The 20,863-nt window shown below is 34.6% G+C and overlaps 1 protein-coding gene across 3 annotated transcripts; it reads right to left on the minus strand.

Annotated features, from left to right (window-relative positions):
- Window positions 1-1,396: 1,396 nt before the first annotated feature.
- On the minus strand, window positions 1,397-20,658 carry LOC131144661 (ALBINO3-like protein 1, chloroplastic). Of its 3 annotated transcripts, none has more exons than XR_009133865.1 (12): window positions 19,937-20,658; window positions 19,722-19,832; window positions 18,237-18,311; window positions 17,762-17,822; window positions 9,261-9,334; window positions 9,026-9,130; window positions 8,557-8,664; window positions 6,809-6,912; window positions 6,391-6,597; window positions 5,941-6,307; window positions 1,777-2,114; window positions 1,397-1,563 (listed from the first exon to the last, which is right to left on the minus strand). XR_009133865.1 is itself a non-coding variant. In XM_058093439.1 (11 exons), the coding sequence occupies exons 1-11, from the start codon at window positions 20,288-20,290 to the stop codon at window positions 2,007-2,009; spliced, it is 1,674 nt and encodes a 557-aa protein (XP_057949422.1). In that variant the 5' UTR covers window positions 20,291-20,646; the 3' UTR covers window positions 1,571-2,006. The 3 variants fall into 3 exon arrangements, 1 of the variants encoding a protein (XP_057949422.1); XR_009133864.1 differs by lacking the exon at window positions 1,397-1,563 and adding an exon at window positions 1,571-1,684; XM_058093439.1 differs by lacking the exon at window positions 1,397-1,563 and having other exon boundaries at window positions 1,571-2,114; window positions 19,937-20,646.
- Between the last annotated feature and the right edge of the window lie 205 nt (window positions 20,659-20,863).

Genomic DNA, 20,863 nt, shown 5'->3' on the forward strand with positions numbered 1-20,863 from the left:
CACAGATATATAATGTTAATTTGAGGATGTGTGAAGAAGTGGCTTCAACAAATAAATAAATAAATAAATAAGGGCTATATCTCGGAAGTACTCAATTGCATATGCTGATGCCGGCGTTTTCAAGTTAATACAATGGAGATGAAGGCTGCATGCTTCTTAATTTAGGTTTATAATTGGATTTCTTATTGCTGAGGACCCTCTCATTATTTGCAGACACCAAAGTCACCCTTACCCTAATTCTATGTTGTCTGCCAACCAACAACCACCAAATACAAGCATTAATCATCATCATCTTCGCTCTAACCCATAATTACATTATATTTGCTCTATTACACATTTTGATTATGATATCGGCAGTGTCAAGTCACTCGTTGGGTTCTAGCTAGACTCACACCCGGGATGTAAAGTCTATTCGTGCGAGTGCCAAGACATTGTTCCAACATAAATACTTAAAAAGAGACTGTTCATACAATAAGATTACAAGATAATATTTAAACCATATTCAATTGGAAGTCGCTTAGGCCATCATTTGGGGAGGAAAAAAGAAAAGGATAATAGCAAGGAAGGGAGAAGCTAATTAGAATTATTGTAGGTGTTAGCTGTTGTGATGCGTTAATGACTCCAGTACAGAAACAGATGACTCTGAAATCTTACATAGGACATGGCATACCATACGATATATTTATTTATATAATCATGCCTGGACATAGTAATTATGAATTGGATAATCTGATGAGGTAATACTCTTTTCATTCTAGCTTTTTTCTTTTATTTTTATTTCTTCTTTTGAGGATAGGCTGGCAGAGAGGACAGGGATGGGGTTTTCTACGTACACGCCAAGGCAAAATGAAGCTTCCACCAATCATTCACTCGCTCACTTCTATGCATACATATATATAGTAGTCAAGTTTTTACTTTTTTAGAATTTTAATTATAACAGCTGGATCCTTGAAGTGTGATATATAAGCTGGTTTAAATTCCCCTAGTCAAGAATTTTGTCCAAGGTAAAATTAAAATTTTAGGGGCTGATTGGTACTGTTCTTATTTTTTGTTTTCAGGTTCTGCTGTTTGATGGGAAAATTAATTATTATAATACATTTGGTTATGTTACTAATTTTCTCTTTTAAGTGTTCGTTTACATTTTTAAGCTGGCCAAGGAAAAAAAATATAACAAAAATGTATTTTTCCTTTCATATTTCTACGATTAAATAAAAAGATTCGCATATAAAAGAGGTAATGCTAAAACCAATCCATAAATCATTAAAGCTTTCATAGAAGCCAAGATGTCCTTCCCAAAAAAAAGGATTCTAGCCTAAAATTTTAGGCTTCTTGTTGATGCATACAATAATCATGTGCAATTCATGACAAGAAACTCAGAAAATAATTTCACCTCTAATTTTGCTTTTAAAAAAGATATCTATTGATGGTTTTTTTTTTTTTTTTTTCAACTTAACCCACCTACATATAATTATTGAAATATACAAGTAGGTAACAGATCTTAGCAGTGTTGAAGAGACTAACCTCAAGAGGATCAAAGCAGGCAAAATAAAATCCATCCAGATCCTATAAATGGGAACCAAACAAATCAAGAGCTGTATAAAATGTGAACCGTGCCAATTCCTGTCATATGAGCTCACAGTTTCTTGAATTTTTCTTGTTCTTGCATTCTTTTCTTCAGCCAAAACTGGGGAACATTAACAAGCAGCTCATTGGCTTTTTTTTTTTTCAGTTCGTATACAAAATACAGTTGCTTATGAGAGACCCATTGATACATACCTCTTCTACACCAATTCTTCCTACAGTTGCATTTGACTCTAAAAGATCACTATTGCCAAATTTCAGCCCTGACAGCAACTAATTTACAGACCATCAGCCCCAGGACCTCATGGGGCAGGAAGAGTGAACAGGATCGTTTACGATGCACCACAGATGCTCTAAAGAAGAGTTAGTGTAGCAGTGAGGATGTGGACTTCTTGTCACAATCGTGATACTAGTTGCTAGAGCAACTAATCCTCTTTCTCAGCGTGCACTTCCTGTCTGGGCTTTGGCTCATCACCAGAAGAATTCTTCTTATCTGTACCAGTTAGGGTGGTGTATATTTCCACAGCTTTGTCCTGGAGTATAGTGATTTCAAAAATTAGACAGAAGCTCAATACAACGGACAGCCAGTAGTTACGGACAACAGATAAAAAATACCATGTAAACAACATTACTATGATATTTAACTGGTATTCATGAAGATTTATCACATAAGGGAGACATAAAATTCGAGAAATCACAACAAAATCTAAAACCCAATCTTCCTTGCAATGGTCTTCTATATACAACTTGCATTCAAGAATTTGCAAGGCATGCATAGCGTTCTTATTATTTCATAACTGACAAACAAGCTTCCAGCAGACCATGAAGCAAGCGACATGTTTCATGTTGTTCTGGAAAAATAAGTAAAGAACCAACTCCAGTGGTCAAAACATTTATCATACAATTTCTCTTTTGATGCACAGGTGATCTTGGCTTAATTGCAAATGGAATCCCATCTTCTCAAGCATAAAGCAAAACTATCAGGCCAACTTTCCAACAAGCACAAAGCTACACTTTGATCCCATTAGCAATTTTTCCATCAAAAAGATATATATGAGCATACCACATGCAATTGAGGAAGAATTTACTACAGAATTCTTCCAATAAATTCTTCCACCCTCTCTTCTAATCTGTGTACAATAAGAGCTACCTGGTTTCAGCTCTTGGGTATACTCATAGTAAAACAGTTAAACAGGCTTAATAATAGAAGATGACGAAACAGTGGTGGGTCAACATACACACAAAGAAATATAAATATTTAAAAAAAAAAAATGCTACTAATGGAAAAATTGCCCAAAAACTCTACCAAAAAAGGACTGGGATGGGTGAACCAAAAAACACATGCACAAAATTGGCCCCTTCCAGTCTAAGCATTGAATGCTCCTAACCCTTAGATGTTCTTCGATTTCTTTTCCCACATTGCATGAGGCTCTCCCCATTCCACCTTCCTAAACCTGTCCAGCCAACCCACTTCAGCAAGTGCGATACTCTCTCACAATTTGAGGAATAATTCAAGCAGGCCCAAACAATAAATAGAAAAGGACCCACATCCCTTGAGCTTCCAGAGAATATAGTAAAAGACAATCCAAATTTCACCACGCTACATGACACGTATTAGCACACTTTAATTTTAAAGGCATTTTGACTATCACATAGCATGACAAATGCTCTTTTCTACTCCATGTGTTATTTTTTTATTGAAAAAACAAAAAAATATATGTTTCTCTGTATTTCATAGTTGAGGAATGCTAGGAGTGTTGCTCCATGCACTCTCTTCGTACATTCACCATGCGATTGGGCGGCATGGCCACTTCACATGGTTTTAGTTCCCAACACTACCTATGTCTTTATTTTTTTTCATAAATCACGGCTGGGGATTAAGCAGGTAGCCTGTTTTTGTTTTGTTTTTTTTTCAAGCTAAGTGGCCCAATCATAGAGTGTGTGTGTGAGTGCATGGGGCAACTTCTTGTAGCATTTGTTTTTCACGGTTTCATACATATGCTCAAGAATAACATATAAATAATCTACATACACAACTCTTAGATTATTCTAACCTTTTGACAAGAAATCTTTCCCTACAGCTGCTCACGCAGTTGCTCCTTCTTCATGCCACAACAATAAACCACCTAGTTTTTGGGCAATGATACACCAATGTAGTAATCGCACAATACTTATGTTTTTTCCACCAAATTTATTGAAAGTAATTATAATAAGTGTCTTTGATTACATTGCTATGATTATTGAAAGTGCATTCCTTAATCCCACCACTTTGTTTATACAGGAAGTTGTCATCAGCCCTTTCAAGGTCTATAATATCTAACGTAGGTATCTTTCACTTCTAGCTTCCTAGCAAGCCTTTCTCCACGGTTAGCAGCAGTATGGCAACATCGAGAAGCCTTTGCAGGTGGAGCCCAACAAACATAAATAAATAAACGAAGCCTGAGGTCTCATTAAATTTAACCAGCTAATAAATCTTTCTCGGCCATTATGACCACCTAAGTGTTTCTAGGTGTATCTCCCCTCCTTCCACTCACTACAATTAAACTCAAATATATCACTTTCTCTCCAATGCAGCATTTAGTATACCACACAAGCATCCAAACCATCATAAACACACTATCGCTATCTTCTTTGAGTGCAAACTCCAATTTTACCAAAGATGCCTTCAATCATTTAATGTTATAGCACTCATCCATCACAACATACTCGGAAACTACTTTTTGTTGTTTTTCAGTTGACCAACACCGTTAGATTTAGATACACAAAATATAACTGGTCCTATAGCTATCCCATAAATTTTTGTTTTTATTTAAAAAGTATCTGACAATCACATGGCACACTAGATGCACTTCTCCATTTTAACTAACTTGCTTTAACTCTATACATGACTTCTTCCTTCAGGAACCCAAGAAGGAATGACTAATCTTTTGAAATGGGTGTATGCTGCAAGCAAATTTCAAATCTTCCAGTATGGCAACCTGTATTTCATATCAATGATAATTGGAATGACAAAGAAATACGCAACAACAATGGTAGCATAAAAAGATTGCACTAGGGTTATCGATGGTTAAGCTCCATGGGCAGACTGAAATATACCTGAATATTTGTATGGGAGTGGCGTCATTACCTCTGCTGCTAAAAATGAACCACTCAAGGCTCAATATGTATGCAAAGGAAACTAACCTCAGTTCATCAAAACTGAACAAAACCATTGCCTAGCCCATCCAACTCAAGCTAGTCCAACACCAGCCCAATCAATATCCATATTCAACCAAATTTGATCATAACGTCATTCAGTTTTTCCTTTCTCAATACCATCCCAACCACAAAACCAAAATGGATAAGGCCCACAAAATCTCAACAATTGTAAGATGTATATTATGAAAAAAAAATTATATTTAACAAGGAGAAACTGGCCCGGCAAGAGTTTGTCTCACTCCCAGCAGCAGACTGAGTCCTAAATTTGATATTACAGGCAGACATTCTAGATTCTAGAGTGGAAATCAAGTACCACTGCTGTAGCTGATAATCAAGTAACAGCTAAAAACTGTAGGTATATCTCAAGAAATAAGAAGATACAGCAAGAGTTTCCAAGTTCCTGGCAGATTCCCACTTATATAGTCATAGTACAGTATCATATGCTCCTCTTTTCTTAAGTGCATAGGTCCTTCCACAATGATGATAGAACTACCGACCCCTCTCAATCCTCTTGTAGTACCTGAAACCCAAAGTTTGCTCATGGTACACAATAAGAATCATCATCTTAAAAGATTCTTCATCTTACATCAATACTCAGAGCTCATCATTTCCGAATTATCTCTGATAATTGGGAGTCAACCACATCTTTAGAGGCTCAACTTAGAAAATCATCATGAGCAAGCAATGACACATAAAAGTATAACTTCTATAACCGGTTTCAGTATGTCATATCTGAATAAATTCACTCCCAGCAACATAGCTGATCTCATAGCCAGCTGTTCCAGATTCAAGAATGTTCCTAATGGGAACTTTATCTATCTTTTACCTCTTCCATAGGTCAAGAATTTGTTATCTTTAGTTGTGAAGATGTTTTTGGATTTTTCTCTTATGCAATCATCTGTTTTCTGTTTTAATGATCATAGGTATTTTTCAGCATCACAATGCAGTTCCTCTTCTGTACAAACTTCAAAACTAAAGAAAATGAGAGGTAGAATTCACAGCATGCAAATCTTCTCAATTTATAAACATTTAAAACATGACATACATTAGAAAAAGGAGATAAATAGGCACAGTACAAGAAAACAGTATAAATGCGGTCTACAATCACACATTTCTCTGTAACTAAAGCTTTTTAAATCATGACAAGATTGCATTAACTACCTGTTCAAGGTTTTCTTGGGAATGCTGACCATCTCTGCCATCAACCCGGTAAGCAGAAGAAATTTCGTCAGTTTTTATCTTAAGGAATGGCTTTTTCTGATCTTCCATTGACTCCTGAGAAGATAGGCCCCCATTCACAACTAGCTGCTCACCACTCAAAGACTCATGATTCACAGACTGAAATCTTTCATTCCCACCATCATCAAACTTAGTCACTCCCCCATTTTCCCTCTCAACTAAGCTGGGTTCTTTCTCATGTCCCTCATTTGTTATTTGAATTCTGTCAGCAGATGCCTCTTCAGCTCTCCTCTTTTCTTCTTCCCTTTGCCGTCTTATCCTTGCTTCTTGCTCCTTTATCTGTTTAAATCTGGTAAACATCAACAGCTTAAATCCATAAACAACCATACTCATAACAAGGATGAAGTGAATTAGTAGGAAACAGTTGTTGACCTTTCACCAGGGCGTGGTCCCTCTGGAGTCAGCTTTTCTCCCTGTTTGGCAACTGCTTTCATTGAGTTTGTTTCAAACAGGGTCTTCTGAATCTGGGATGGCTCTTCCTTGCCAATAGCATCGCTGAACTGCTTTGCAGGATTTTTGGCACCGCCTAACTTCTGAAGCCATACTTGCTGTGCTGTGCTCAATATATTATTTGTGAACCTTCATAAAGCAAAATAGGTATGTTAAAAACAATTAAAATGTACAGAGGACACTGTAGGGCAGAATTATCAATGTTCAAGAATATAACTCTCAAAACAAGGTACAATATAAAAGAGAGTAAAAAAATGGACATTTTGTATTACTAATGAACAAGGACTCCAAGAAAAATACCACAATGCACATGAATTGAGGGTAGCTAACAGCTGCTCACCAATATAGGCTTAAACCAGAAGGAACAGAAAGAGCAAAATAACCAATCAACAAAGGCAGGAATTTCGTTAGTGCTTGAGAGTTTTTCAGGTTCGGATCATCACTCTGAAAGATGAGGACAGAATCAGTTCTTCACATATGCGAGGACAAAAAAGTGTCACATAAAAACTTAAATCAACAGAAGAATAAAATTAATGACTTGAATCAAAACACGATCTGCAGAGAACAAATTTTATGTTAATTTTTCTATGCTTTCCAAAGATTTATAATAGCTGGTAAACATAGTGGCCATTAAGAAAACAAAGGACCAAAAGAAGCAACAAATGCGGAAAAAATTTCAACACATTTTCGAGAGATTATATTTTCAACATTCATGTAAAAATACTTTTTAATCCAAGATTTTTAAATTCCTTTCCTTTCACACTTAAACATGGGCTTCTCAAGACACATGCAGTAAGCCAACAAAAAACTCCAACCCAGTTATAAATAATTAAAAAATGATGATAAGTGAAATTCTTTGGCAACAAACAGCATAATCAGATCATATATTATTTTCCTATTTTTTTTACATAGCCAAAATTATTTTTAAAAAAATTATATTTCTTGCAGACATAATCATTTATCCAATACTAGTCAACATAATGTTAATTGAGAAGATGAAGAGAAAGGTAACTGAAATGGTTCCGTAATGAGCAAAAGATATGCGTGATTACAACATCACTGGGTAATTTAAATTAAATTTATGTAGCTTGATGGACAATACATATGCCACTAAAAGATGTAGCTTGAGCTCTTTAGAAAAGATGTGATGGCCTATGAATTACTAGAAACAAGAATGGTCAACAATAATTCACAAAGCAAATCCCAAGTAGCTGGGCTGGGGCCTTACGGAGTTGACAAACAACAAAAGGTCATTCCAAACAACCAGAATAACCTGACAGGACAACTATTGCCCCAGTCAACCCACTAAACCCAGGTTCCACCAAAACACGGTTGTAACTTGAAATAATCATTCTTATCATTACTCTTGCATGGTCATAAATATGTGACTTAAATTTCTACTTAATATTGGTGCAACTCAAAAAGGACTCCTCAAATTTAAATATAACTCTTATTTTATGTAAATACAACTCTTAGATTTTCTTTATACATGCAGAGAAGATAGTGTAGCAGCCCTGCTGAATCGCATAGCATGCTGTCTTTGTATAGAATTATAGTGCTAGCTGTGAAATCATTTCCGGATGATCGTGTCTATGTTACGGCTATGAAATTTCTCATTGGTACAATAATCCTATGTTACAGAAAAACTTCAAAAAAAAAAAAGAAAAAGGAAGCTGATTCAGCAGGAAATAATTAAAAAAGGTAGTTGATTCAGTAGGAAATAACTAAAAAACCATGCAGATTGAGGTCTGAAAATAAACAGAAAACAATTTTTAAAAAAAAGAAGATTAATTAAGACAGTGAAGAAGAAATACCAATTAAGTAAAATCAAGATAGCGAAGAAGAAATACAAAAGGAGGATGAGGCATCCTCTTAAAAAAGTAAAGAAGGGTGGACAAAACAAAAAAAATCAAAGCCCTCCAATCACGTTGCAAGTCACCAGATATAAAATGAACTGAAAAATGTTCTGAGGCATGATACATAAAATTCTCTTTCAGCTTTGTAGTTAGTTTGAACATGGAAAAGGGCCACAGTTCAAATATCAACAAGTATATAAAGTGAATCAACTAGGTAATCACAATCACTAACCTGTGATGACTGCATGAGTTGAACTGAGATGTACTGTGAAGCAATCAGCAACAGAGGCAAGACAAGATATGCCAAAGTATCTGACCATCCAAGTGGGGGATGACCATCCTGTTAAAAGAAAATTTCAAGAATTTAAGAACCACAAATAAACCCACAACACTTGACAGTGATTGCAACCAAAGTTATAGTACAAGATGCATCAGAACTTCTTAGTGAACATAAAACAGGACAACCATAATAGCATACCTAGTATATTTAAAATTGAACTAAAGGACATCTCCCACTGCAACAACTACATTTTACAAATATTTTAAAATGTAGCACAAGAAAAGTTTCTCTCTTAGGTTGAGTTACTTCTTCGAAAATAAGACAAGTATACAATGTAATTCATATTTTTGCTAATTTCTGATACAATCTATATTTTACTTAATTTGCAGAAAGAGGGTTAACATGAACAAGGTATACTTACTACAAAAGGGAAAAGCCAAGAAATGCTGCTGCCACTTTGTCGAGCAGCAATTGTAGTTGGACCAGAAAGGGAAGGTATCCAGAAGAAGCCTTCTGTAAGGAGGCCCTTAATAGTAGAAGATAAAATTCTATCAGATACAACTATGGCACATATTTGGAAAAGAAAAAAAAAAAAAAACAAATGAATAGTAGAAGCAGTGAGCATATAAAGTCAAGTGGCATAAATTCCAAGTCACCTCATCAGCTACATTAGAAAGTGCTCTATACAGGCCAATCCATACTGGTATTGTAAAGAGGGTTGGGAAGCATCCTGGTATAAATAGAAAGAAAGATCCAAAATTAATTCTGACTAGCAGCAATGGAAGGAAAAGTTATATGATAAGCACACACCAGCAAAATGTCAACAGATTAAAAACATTAATAATATATTAGTTTGCAATGTTCATGATATTTTGGAATGCTTCATGAAGTTAGAATACACGATATGACAACTTTGCACACAGAATGGCAAACAGGTCATTTTTTTCTATTTAAAAAAAAAAGTTGGGAGATTACAAAAACAACAGTACTTCAAATAAAGGGGGCAAAAGTTGAGATCAAGCTTCAAAATACGTAAAGATTTTCAAATGGAGCAGTGCAGGAAAGCTCAAAAAATGAAAGTAAAAGTAAGCAATAAAACATTTATAACCAGTTTGTGCTGCATAGGATGCAAAGAACAACTGTTAATTGAGCACAGTGAATACAACAGCCAGTGAACACTATTGGCATATGAATATAACCTGAAATACAATATCATAAACGTAATAATTAAATAACAAGTTTGTGATGCATAGGATACAAAGAGTTAAGTGTAAATTAAGAATATTAGAAAAAAAAATCACCAGAAGATCTGTACCATGATAAGCATACGCAAATTTGCATCTGCTGCACACACAAGAAGACAGAAAGCAGGCTACCACATTACCAAATTCAATACCAAATTTGTCTAGGAGTTAAGAAGTCATATCTATCCCCACTTGGGCAACAACAGCATATATCCAAGAATACAGAATGCTCTGGTTGTGAAATATGAACAGGAACGCAATAAAATTCCATATGCTAGAGTACGCTTAAAAAGAAAATAGATGTATTAAAGCGAAAAATGTGTAATGATATATATTTAGAAAGGATGTGATGTGTTCCCAAATCAAGGGAGAATTTCTTCGTAAAGTAGATCAATAATGACTTATAAAGTTTAATAACTCATGAGAAAATCATTATGTGATAATCCTCCATTTAACAATATAATCTATATATATACACAGAAAAGTTTTTCATGTGCAAACCTGAGAAAGCTACAAAACACCATTCCTAGTTTCTCAAAATTCATATTTTTTTTAGTTAAAAAAATTGTGGGCCTATCCCTTCACTTAACCAAAAACTCTAAAAAAATTCCCAACCGCATCATTTCTCCCTCACACTCTCTCCTCTCCAGCCATATCAAAGAACCAAGTATCCCTGTCTCTCTCACCATCTTTGCTCTCGCATTATTTTCTTTCACATTGGATGTTTACACTAATGTCTCCAACAACCAATCTCTCCCACCATGCTTAGCAGGAGCGATGGAGTCCTCTCACACACCATGTCTCCTTCAGGCACTCTCTCTCTCTCTCTCACACACACACACACACAATTTTGATTTTCTGCCCGAGTCTCCACCAAATGTCTCCTTCTATTCCAACAGCTTAATTTTTGATAATCTGTGTATCAGTCAAGCTAGCTAGTTAGCAAGTTTTTTATCTGAAGGTTTGATAATCTACCATGATTCATTTATATTCACATATTAAGAAGAATATATCGCCCAACTTAATTAGTTTCTTAGCTATCTCAATGAATGTGGTAAAGTTTTAGTTTTATACCTATCATGCTTGTAGATACACAAAGGCGATTAGTCTCAAAGCCCTTAATATGCAAGATTTTCAATTTCTTCAACATGGGTCATTCTCATGCCTTGCCTTTTGAATGGCATGTTTTTATTTATATATTTTAAACTTTTCTATATACTGATCAATTAAAGATTCTTTTGTGCATCTCCATAAATTTGATTTTCACATTTTCAGCTCAAGTATGTATTACTAATATATGAAAGGATATAGATTCTGCAAAATTAACTTTCTACTTTCATCAAATAGATTCAGGCAATTTGAGCTAGTAAAATAAAAATTGGTGGTCAATTTTAGTTGTTGCTAACAATATGCCAAAAAAACAAACAAACATATTGAAAATTAATCCATCTTCTATTGAAATAAGATATATGGAGGGCAATTTTTGTAAAGCTACGGCGCTAATTTAACAAAAAATAATAGTTTACCCTTAGAAACAAAGCATGAAGAGGGTTTTATGTGTATAATGGGCCATAATTTAATTTCAAAATATCATAGACTCCTGCAATAATTGGCTAGACTTATTTTAAACTTCTTTCTATAATATAATATTATGTGTATCTTGAGTATTGTATAGGTTGCTATGTCATTGTGGAACATTCTATTAAATTTAGATATTTTAGGCGACTTTTTATCACATTATTGATACTCATAGAATCTAGCTATATTTTAATTTTAATATCACAGATTCTTACAATAATGAACTAACTTTAATTTAAATTTCTTGCAAAGATTAAATTTTAAAATATCATAAATTAAATGGCTAAATTTAGCATTATTATAGCTAAATTTAAATTTCTTGCTACAATTCAATTATAAAATATCATATATTCTTGATATAATTGCCTAACTTTAGCTTTACACCAAGAATTTGTGATATATTAAAATTGAAGTATAGAAAGAAACTTAAAATAAAACTAGCTCATTATAGCAAGAATCAATGATATATTAAAATTAAACAACAGCAAGAAATTTAAATCAAAGTTAGCCAATTATAGCAAGATTCTTTGATATTTTAGAATTAAATCATAGCAAGAAATTTAAACAAAAGTTATCCAATAGCAAAATTCTATGAGTATCAATGCTGTGACTAAAAGTCTACAAAAATATCTAAATTTAATAGAATGCTCCACAATGTTATTAATAGCAACATAGAAATATAACCAAGAAAGCCCTCTTCAAACCCAATCAGACACTGCAAACCCAATTTACCCATCAAATGCTAAGCTTGAAGATTCTTCCTAGAACTCTCCTCCATGGGTGTGGGCAAGATTTCATCCTTACCATTTGCTTTTTATCCCTGCAACATTTTCAAAAATGCTAATTCCTTCCAATCATTCCATTGGAGGAGGCAGCATGTACACTAAAATCCCCAAGCGTAACAAATGAATCAGAATCATAACCATATTGTTCCCAACCTCATCCAAAAGCAAACCCCATGATACTCAAAATGGCCAAGATCTTCACTTTATTGCTCAAAACATCCCCCAAATTTTTTTTTCCCCTGCCAAATACTAACCCTCTCACAAGTAACATCCTTCTGAATGATTGGTTTTTCCAATACACTTAAATTTCCTCCTACATTTCTCTTCATATTTGCTGTGTCATCAGAAGTAAACACTTTTCTTCAAACTTTTTCCTCATTTCAACACCCATCTGCACTGTCATCAGAAGTCTTTTCATTCTTTGGTTAAAACTTCTTGGGCTGAGGAGTCTGCAAGAGGTTGGAGGATTTTAGATCATGAAAAAACTCAAAACATTCAAAAGAAGTTCTGAAGAAGTGGCATGTGTAAGTCCTTGGAGATAATAGGGTTACAAAACACAACATTTCAGCAGAGATTGATTTGTTGGATAGAAAAGAGGAAAGAGTTTTAACGGAGTTGGAAGAGGCAAAGTGGCTTCATTGAAAAATGAGCTACAGGTGATTTTAGGGAAATGAGAAGTTGGAGGCAAAAAGATAAAATTTTTAAATCGGTTAGAGGTGTTGCTTGTAATACTGAATTTTTTTCAAAGATTGGCTGATGGTAATTGGTAAGATGAGGAGAAATTGGGCAAGAGAAATGGTCTAGAGGGGAGAAGTAGCATCTTCTTATCCTTGATTGATTGCAAATGAAATCAATGACCCTTTTTGCCCAATTTATGGGGATGATGAAAGTATACCAATGACTGAAGGATTGAAGTGGAGCCCTTTTTCCAGTGATCAGATAAGTAGGTTGGAAAGGCCTTTCGAGGAGATAGAAATTAGGAATGTAGAGCTTGAGATGGATAGGGATGAAGCTCCGGGCATAGATAGTTTTACTATGGCCTTCTTTCGGTATTGTTGGGATGTGGTTAATTCTGGTCTGATGAGGGCATTTAATGAGTTCTACACTTCTACTTTAATGGAGTCTTAGGCAAAGCATTAATTCTACTTTCATTACTTTATTGCATAAGAAGGATCAGTCTTAAAAAATTGCTGATTTTCTACCTATCAGTTTAGTTGCAAGTATGTATAAAATTATTGCAAAAGTGAATGCAAATATGTTCAGTAAAGTGATAGGAGATACTATTTCTCAAGCCCAAAGTGCACTTATTGGGGGAAGGCCAAATTTTGGATGCTATTTTGGTGCCAAATAAAGTAGTTGAAGATGTTCATAGGAGAAATAAGAAGGGGTTTACATTTAAATTGGATTAAACAGGCTTATGATATGGTTAGCTGGAATTTCTTGGACAAGATCTTTGCAAAAAAGGGTTTTGGAGAGAGGTGGTAGGTTTTGATGAAAGGGTGTTTGTCCATTGTCCAATGCTTTCTACTGAATCATTATCAATGGGGAGCCTAAGGAGCGGTTTAGGGCCTTGAGAGGGGTTAAGCAAGGCATCCTTTGCCTCATTTTTTTTCTTTGTTCCAGTTGTTGATTGGTAAGGCTGTGGATAGAGATTAAGTGAAAGGGATTGGGGTGGGTAGTGAAGGGGGTGGTTGTGCCTCATCTTCATTTTGCAGATATAATAATTTTTTTCTAAGATGATCATAAAGAATCTTAGAAATTCTTCTTTGAATGTTCTTGCAATTCTTCAGATTTTTTTAGAAGGTTTTAGCCTTTAGGTGTAAAAATATGTTTGGGTAAAAGTGGGATTGCTACTATTAATCTCAGTAAAGTTAGGAACTTAGGTCTTTGGAATTAGCTCCCTTAGCTAAGTCTGCCATTCTTGAGTGGCCCCGTCTCATTTAGAAGTTCCATTAGGGGGTAGTCCTAGGTTGGGTTCTGGGAACCAGAAGCGGAGAGGACAGGGTGTCTAAGCATTTGGATGGGTGGAACGCTAGAAGGGTGCACTATTTTCTTTACACCACCCTCATCCAGGCTTGTCTATCCAGTATCCCTCTTTATTATTTGTCCAATTTTAGAATTTCAGTAGGTATAGCTAGGAATATTGGAGAAAGTAATAAGAGATTTATTTTGGTCAGTGGAAGGGAAAAATAGGGTTCATTTGGTTGGGAGATTGTGTGTAGATCTAAGATGGAGAGAGGTAAGGGTCTTAGAAATTTGGGGTCTAAGAACACTGCCTTATTGGGTAAATAACTGTGACAATTCCCCTTTGAAGAGAAATCCCTTTGGCATAATGTTATAAAAAGTGAATTCGGCTTACATTCTAATGGTGGATGCTAATTGGTGTTTAAAATGTTGTAATGGACAGTCCTTGGAAGAGTATTGCTCAAATTTATCCTTCGATGATTCCTTATATAAAATATGTTGTGGGCAATGGTTCTCAAATCATTTCCTAGGAAGACTCTTGGGTGGGGAATTATGTGTTTTCCATTTCTTTTCCTCGTTTATATCCTCTCTCTTTAACACATAATATTGTTATTGCTTCCTTTCTTAATTCAAATGGGTCTACTACTTCTTGAGAGTATCACTTTCATAGGCCTCCAAATGATAGGGAACAACAAAACTCTCTTCTTTGTTGGTTTTGTTGGAGAGCTGTCATATTTCACACAAAAAAAGATAGCTGGAGTTCGGTTTTGGATTCTTCAGGATTCTACTCTTCAAAATCTTTCTTTGAACATTTGACCAGATCCTTCAAGTACTTTGCCCTTCATGGCTTTATCTCAAAGCTAAAGTCCCCTCTAGAGACCAAGGCATTACTTGGTTGGTTGTTCTTAATATAGTTAACACCAACAATCTCTAGCAGAGTAGAAGGCCTTTGGCGGTATCTCCTAATGTTCATCTCTTGTGTTTTTATAGCTCAAAATCTGCATTGCATCTATTTTTTGCATTGCTCTCTCTTGGAGGATCTAGAATAAGTTATTTGCTGTTTTGGGGGAGAAACAGGTTAGTCCCATAGTGACCAAAAAATGCTAACAGCCTAATAAAACACGTATTGATACAAACATTCCAAATTCTGAAACACTAAATCTAATGATTCAAAAATCTAAGTCAATATTAACATATTTTTATTAGTTTAAGTGGTGATTCATTGCATTATCATTTTCAGTCCTTATCAATCTATTTCACACCAAAAAAAAAACCTTTTTAGATTCTAAAAAACTTCAAAAATCCCTCCCAAAACATACAAGGGCCATTATACATTTTTCACCAGTATATCGATATAAGTATACTGCCCTGAATTTGTCGAAGGAAATTACCCATGATCCCATAAATTGGCAGAAAAGGATTCATACAGCTGACCCCACTTAGTGGGGCTTAAGGCTTAGTTTTTTGTTGTTGTATATCGATATAAGTACGCCCCTAATGTTCCACATTTTAGAGCATGTGACAGACCACGATCCTATTTCTATTCGACGAACCAAAATGTTCCATGCTCTAGGCAACATTGGTTTGTCCGAGCTTGGTGGAGGATACGTTTCATCTCTCTTTTGCTAGATTTGGGAAAAGTCGAGATGGTCTAGTCTTGGGCACTTGAGGCATCTTTGCAGTCTTATGGGTATTTGGATAGAAAGGTATGCACATATCTTATTAAAGAAGAGGAATTCTAGCATTTTTTTTGGTAAAAGATTGAATTAGCTTCTCTCTGGTCTTTTGCGTTCTCACTTCTCAGATCTTTAGAGAGATTGAGAGGCAGGTTTATTTTGATTGATTTCAAGCCTATTTTTTACTTCTTTTATAGGAGGATCTTGTCTCCTCTTTGCACATTCTTTTCTCTATATGGAATAAATCTTCTTTTTCTATCAAAAATAAATCTAACAAGCAATTTTAAAAAAATGTCAATTTCTTTCCACACTTTGTTGGCAATGATGATTGACAAAAATATATAGTTGCCCATTTTCTATAAGTAAAAGGTCTTCTAAAATCAATTTCTTTTTAAGACACATTCGTGGAATTTAAAAAAGCAATAGTTTGTCTGATTTAATTCATGTGTACATCAAGAATTTTGCATTTGTTTTAAATGAGAAATAAGTTTAGGGGCTGTAGAGTGCCAGAGTTTTATTTTTCAAAAAATATGAAGAATATAGGAATAGTCAAGCAAGACTATAAAGAGTAAAAACAAAAAAAAAAAAAAATTCATTTTAAATTTGAAACTACAAACATAATTTCTATTAAATTAAAAAATGAACAATTTTATAACAATAAAATATTAAAAAATGTGAGCTGTATTACAATAAAATATGGACAAAATATTTGATATATTTACTAGTGGATGGCATGGGATTCTGCTTGTGTGTGTGTGTGTGTGTTTTTGTGGCCTCTCTACTATTAGAGGCAGCTTGAGACCCCATAGGAGCAGACCACTAACGACTCAAACACAACCCCCTTGATCCCCACCATACTCCCACCACAAACCGAGGAGATTTGAACCCCTACCTCTTGGTGGGTGGGTACATGACCACTGAGACCACAAGCCCAGGTCATACTTAAATTGTTTAATAAATGAAAATTATTTATTTTTTGAAATTTTGCGACAATGAATGATCTCATAAAAATTCATAATCTAAGGGGTTGTTTAATATCATTTTTGCTTTAAATTTTCTATTTGTGTTGCAGTGTGAGCATAAAATGTTTCTGTGCTGCTAGTTGCTTATATCTATAGTCAGTTTTCAACTATTATGTTAAAAATTGAAAACCAAGTTTATCATCTTTAATTATTGTGGCAACAATACTTTAATATCTAGAATTCACTTTTATGGATTGAGTTATTCTATACACAATCTTTATAAAAAAAATAAAAAATGTCCATATGAATTTAAATATAATTAAAATATAAATTTAAATATAAAAAAATTTCAAAATATTGAAAAGAACAATAAGTCATTGAAAAAATAGTTTTAACATTTTAATTATCATATACAATAGGATTTTTCTTTGAGTACTAAAAAGTGAATTTAGATTTTAAAATTTTAATATTGAGTAAAATAACTATAATTATTTTTATTTTTTGTTATAACATTTTATTTAATTTGCACTCTTATTTTTTTCATTGCTCTAATAACATCTTTAAGTGTTAATTGATTCGATGACAAAAATAAACATGTGTTTAACGAGGTCCTTAATTTTTTATGTTTTGGAAATATCAACCAAAAGGTCACTAAGTTTTTAGTTTTTAGTTTCTAATTCTGGTTTGTGGTGACGGCCATTAAGCAGCTCATTAACCCCTACATTTCAAATCATATCATACCCTTTGCATCAAACACCATAACCAATAGTATTGTCCAACTTTCTTGTACAAAGAGACAAGACTCATGAGTGCAGCTTTTCAGATAAGAACTATTAGTTTCCCCAAAACATATATATGCATTATCCTCTGCAAACATTATGCATGCATACACAAGCTTACAAAAAATAAGAATATCAAAATGGTGGAGATCGATTCAACTTTCGTACCTGCAAGTGGATTTATGCCAGCAAGTTTATATAAACGGGCAGTTTCAACTTGAATTCGCTCCTACAAGTAGACAAAAGTATGACTATTGGTTATGAAAAGTGCATAGGACGTCTCCACTGAAATAATTTCCATATCCACTCTAATAACTGAAAGATAAGCTTAATTTTCCAGTTTGTAGCTATCATGTCATGTTTAAGTCATTCAAATAAATATTCAAATGGGTAGGGGTAGGCAAAACCTAAAGTGCGCAAACCATCCAGGTATAATTAATTCGCAAGAAAAAGATGTTTCTCTCATATAAGAAAGTGTGTTTTGTTTTCCTAAGATTTGCAATACTTTCTTTTTTTTATTCGGCTGGCCCTTTTTGGGAGTGGATGAATAACTAGGGGAAATAAATTCTACAGATTAGTGCACAGGGACTTCAAATCCTTTATGCCTAGGAGAAGCATTACATAATGGCAGGCTAAAAAATACCTGATCCCCAGCATACCGCTGTTGAATAGCCTTTATTTGAGGTTGTAAGGATCGCATAGCCATTGCCGATTCTACCTACTCACAATTATTTATAAAAAAAAAGTGTTAACATCACTGAAACAAGAACATTTTTCTGAAAAATCATGTTCAAATGATAAGATTACAAAAGTATCCTTCCAAAGTATAAATCACATACACAAATTAATATAAAACTAAATAATTTAGCCTAGGTGAGAAACGCTAGTTTTTTTTTTAAAAAAAAAAATGAGTATTTAAAGTTAAAGAAGCTTCAATAATAACAAAAAAGGAAGAGTTTATAGGACCATCAGACGCACAAGGAAGAATTATTTGATTAGGGTGAAACCACTTGAGTATGCTAGGATGAGGAGAATACCAAGAAAATATGGGTTGAAGAAGCAATTTTTTTAAGAATTTAACATATGAGAAAGGCTAGCTTTAAATCATGCTGAACAGAGGAAAATATTCATGTGTTCAACCTAAATAACTGGAATAAAGGCACAGTTGTTGCGGCCATTGTAAAAAGCATTCAAAATCTAACTAGTCTTAGGGCAGTGACCAAAATACAATACTCAGGTGACTTCAGTAGAAGTAGACCATATGATGGTACAACCACTCAGTAGATATTAGTTATTATAAATAAATAACCAAAAGTGACTAATTTCAGCATTGTGGATCAGTTATGAACAAAAGAAGGAGAGAAACTCGAAAAATTAAGCCAGCAGAAAACATTCAGTATTTTGGATCATTTATGAATGAATTGGCAAATGGGATGAATAAGAAACAGCACAATCTTTCAGTATTTCGGATCATTTACTGGATGAACTGGAAAACGGGAATGGCAGTCCCATAGAATTAAGGGGGAATGTATAAAGCAGAGAAGCACTCTTAGATTGTTGTGTGATGGTAAAATGCATGTCAAGTTAAAACAAAAACCTGGCATGACATATACATAGCTGCCTATGTATAATAGTAAGTAATGGCAGGCAATCGAGAAACACTATGCTGATAAAATAAGAATTATTGAAATAAGTACATTAAGATGGATAAGTGGCAATATGAGAAAGAGAGTAAGAAATGAATCCAAAGAAAAACAATAACGCTACGCTTGGGAGAATGGATTTTGGATTTTGGATTTAGATTTGGATAAATTAGGACAAATTTCAATACAATTTTATATTACATCTGATCCAAATCCAAATCCGAAGCCTCTCCAAACATAGGATAATAGTAGTTTTCATTAATAAAATACTGTTTAAGTCTATAACACCAACTCAGAGAGATTTTGAAGCTGAGTGAGAATTCAAATGATCAAATGATTCAAAAGTGAGCGAAAGAATTTATTTTCCACATTTGATCCATCAGAGCATAAAATTTAAAAAAAACAGAAAAACATAAATTGTCGTATATTAGCAAGGAGAAAAGAAATCAAAAATGTATTATTAACATAAAAAAGAAAGAAGAAACCTGTTTCTTGGTTAAAGGAAACGTAGCAGCCTTAACAATAACCGTAAGGAGAATAATCGCAAAGCCGTAAGCATAGGGCACATGCAAAGCAGAGAGCCCGTCTTTCAAAACCTGCAAATTGAAACTAACAATCATTAAAACTATGCGAAGAAAAAAGCACACCAAATCTTTCAAATACCAGTCAAATTTATCAAACAGACACATAAATTGCATACCTTAAGAACATTCTCCATGCTAGTACTGATTCCCGAAAGCCAATCAGAGTTCTGTTTGGTGGCGCCAGTGACGCCGTCTGAAGTCGACACGGCCGCATCAGCAACCGTGAAAAGAAAGCTTTCAGCTCTGCCCAAGAGCTCCCGAGCTATGGCCTCGGCAGAATCCGGGTCCGGAAACAGACCGGGCTTGAACCCGACCCTGGCGACGGCGCTCCCGCCGCGAAGAGACGGCGTGAGGTTGGGGAAGCAGCCAGGGGGACAGTGGGTCCGGCGAAGGAGAGAGTTCGGGTTCCGGGTAAGGTCCGGGAAGGGGGAGAAGGCCAGGTGAGGGCTGTATGAGAGGAAGGTGGCCATTTTTGTGAGGATAAAAGCTTGGTAGGGTTTTGTATAAACCCTAGTTCTGGATTCGAAGATAGATTGCTTGTTTGTGTGATTATGGTTCTGAGAATTGAGGTGTTTGGAGAATCATGGATGAGGGGAAAGAGGAGGCTCCAAGGCTTTGACCAGTTTGACTGCCACTATAGAACTGACAGATTAATAAAGTAAAATCCTTAAATGTCTTATTTTTCATGTGTTGCAGCTTGCAGGCAGCCTCATGTGGAAGGGGGTAGCTGTTCAAAAAAATAAAAATAAAATAGAAAGTCTGTTTGGTTGGACAGAAATGGGGAGAAGAGGAAAAGGAAACTAAACTTTAGGCACGTCTGGTTGGGAGAAAGAAAACTAAAATTCAATTTTTTGCTTTTCTAGATATTTGTTGGATAAATTTGAAGTTGTGTGAGACCAATGCTAATTTTAAGAAAATTTTTAAAAGTTTAAAGAAATTTAGGACACATGAATTTTTTAGAGATTTTCTTAAGCTCTCATCTTAAATTTTCTTCGCTTTTTATTTTTATGATTGCTAATTATGAGATGAATTTAGAAAGTTTG

The sequence above is a fragment of the Malania oleifera genome, chromosome 12, assembly GCF_029873635.1.
Source record: "Malania oleifera isolate guangnan ecotype guangnan chromosome 12, ASM2987363v1, whole genome shotgun sequence".
Lineage (NCBI taxonomy): Eukaryota > Viridiplantae > Streptophyta > Magnoliopsida > Santalales > Ximeniaceae > Malania > Malania oleifera.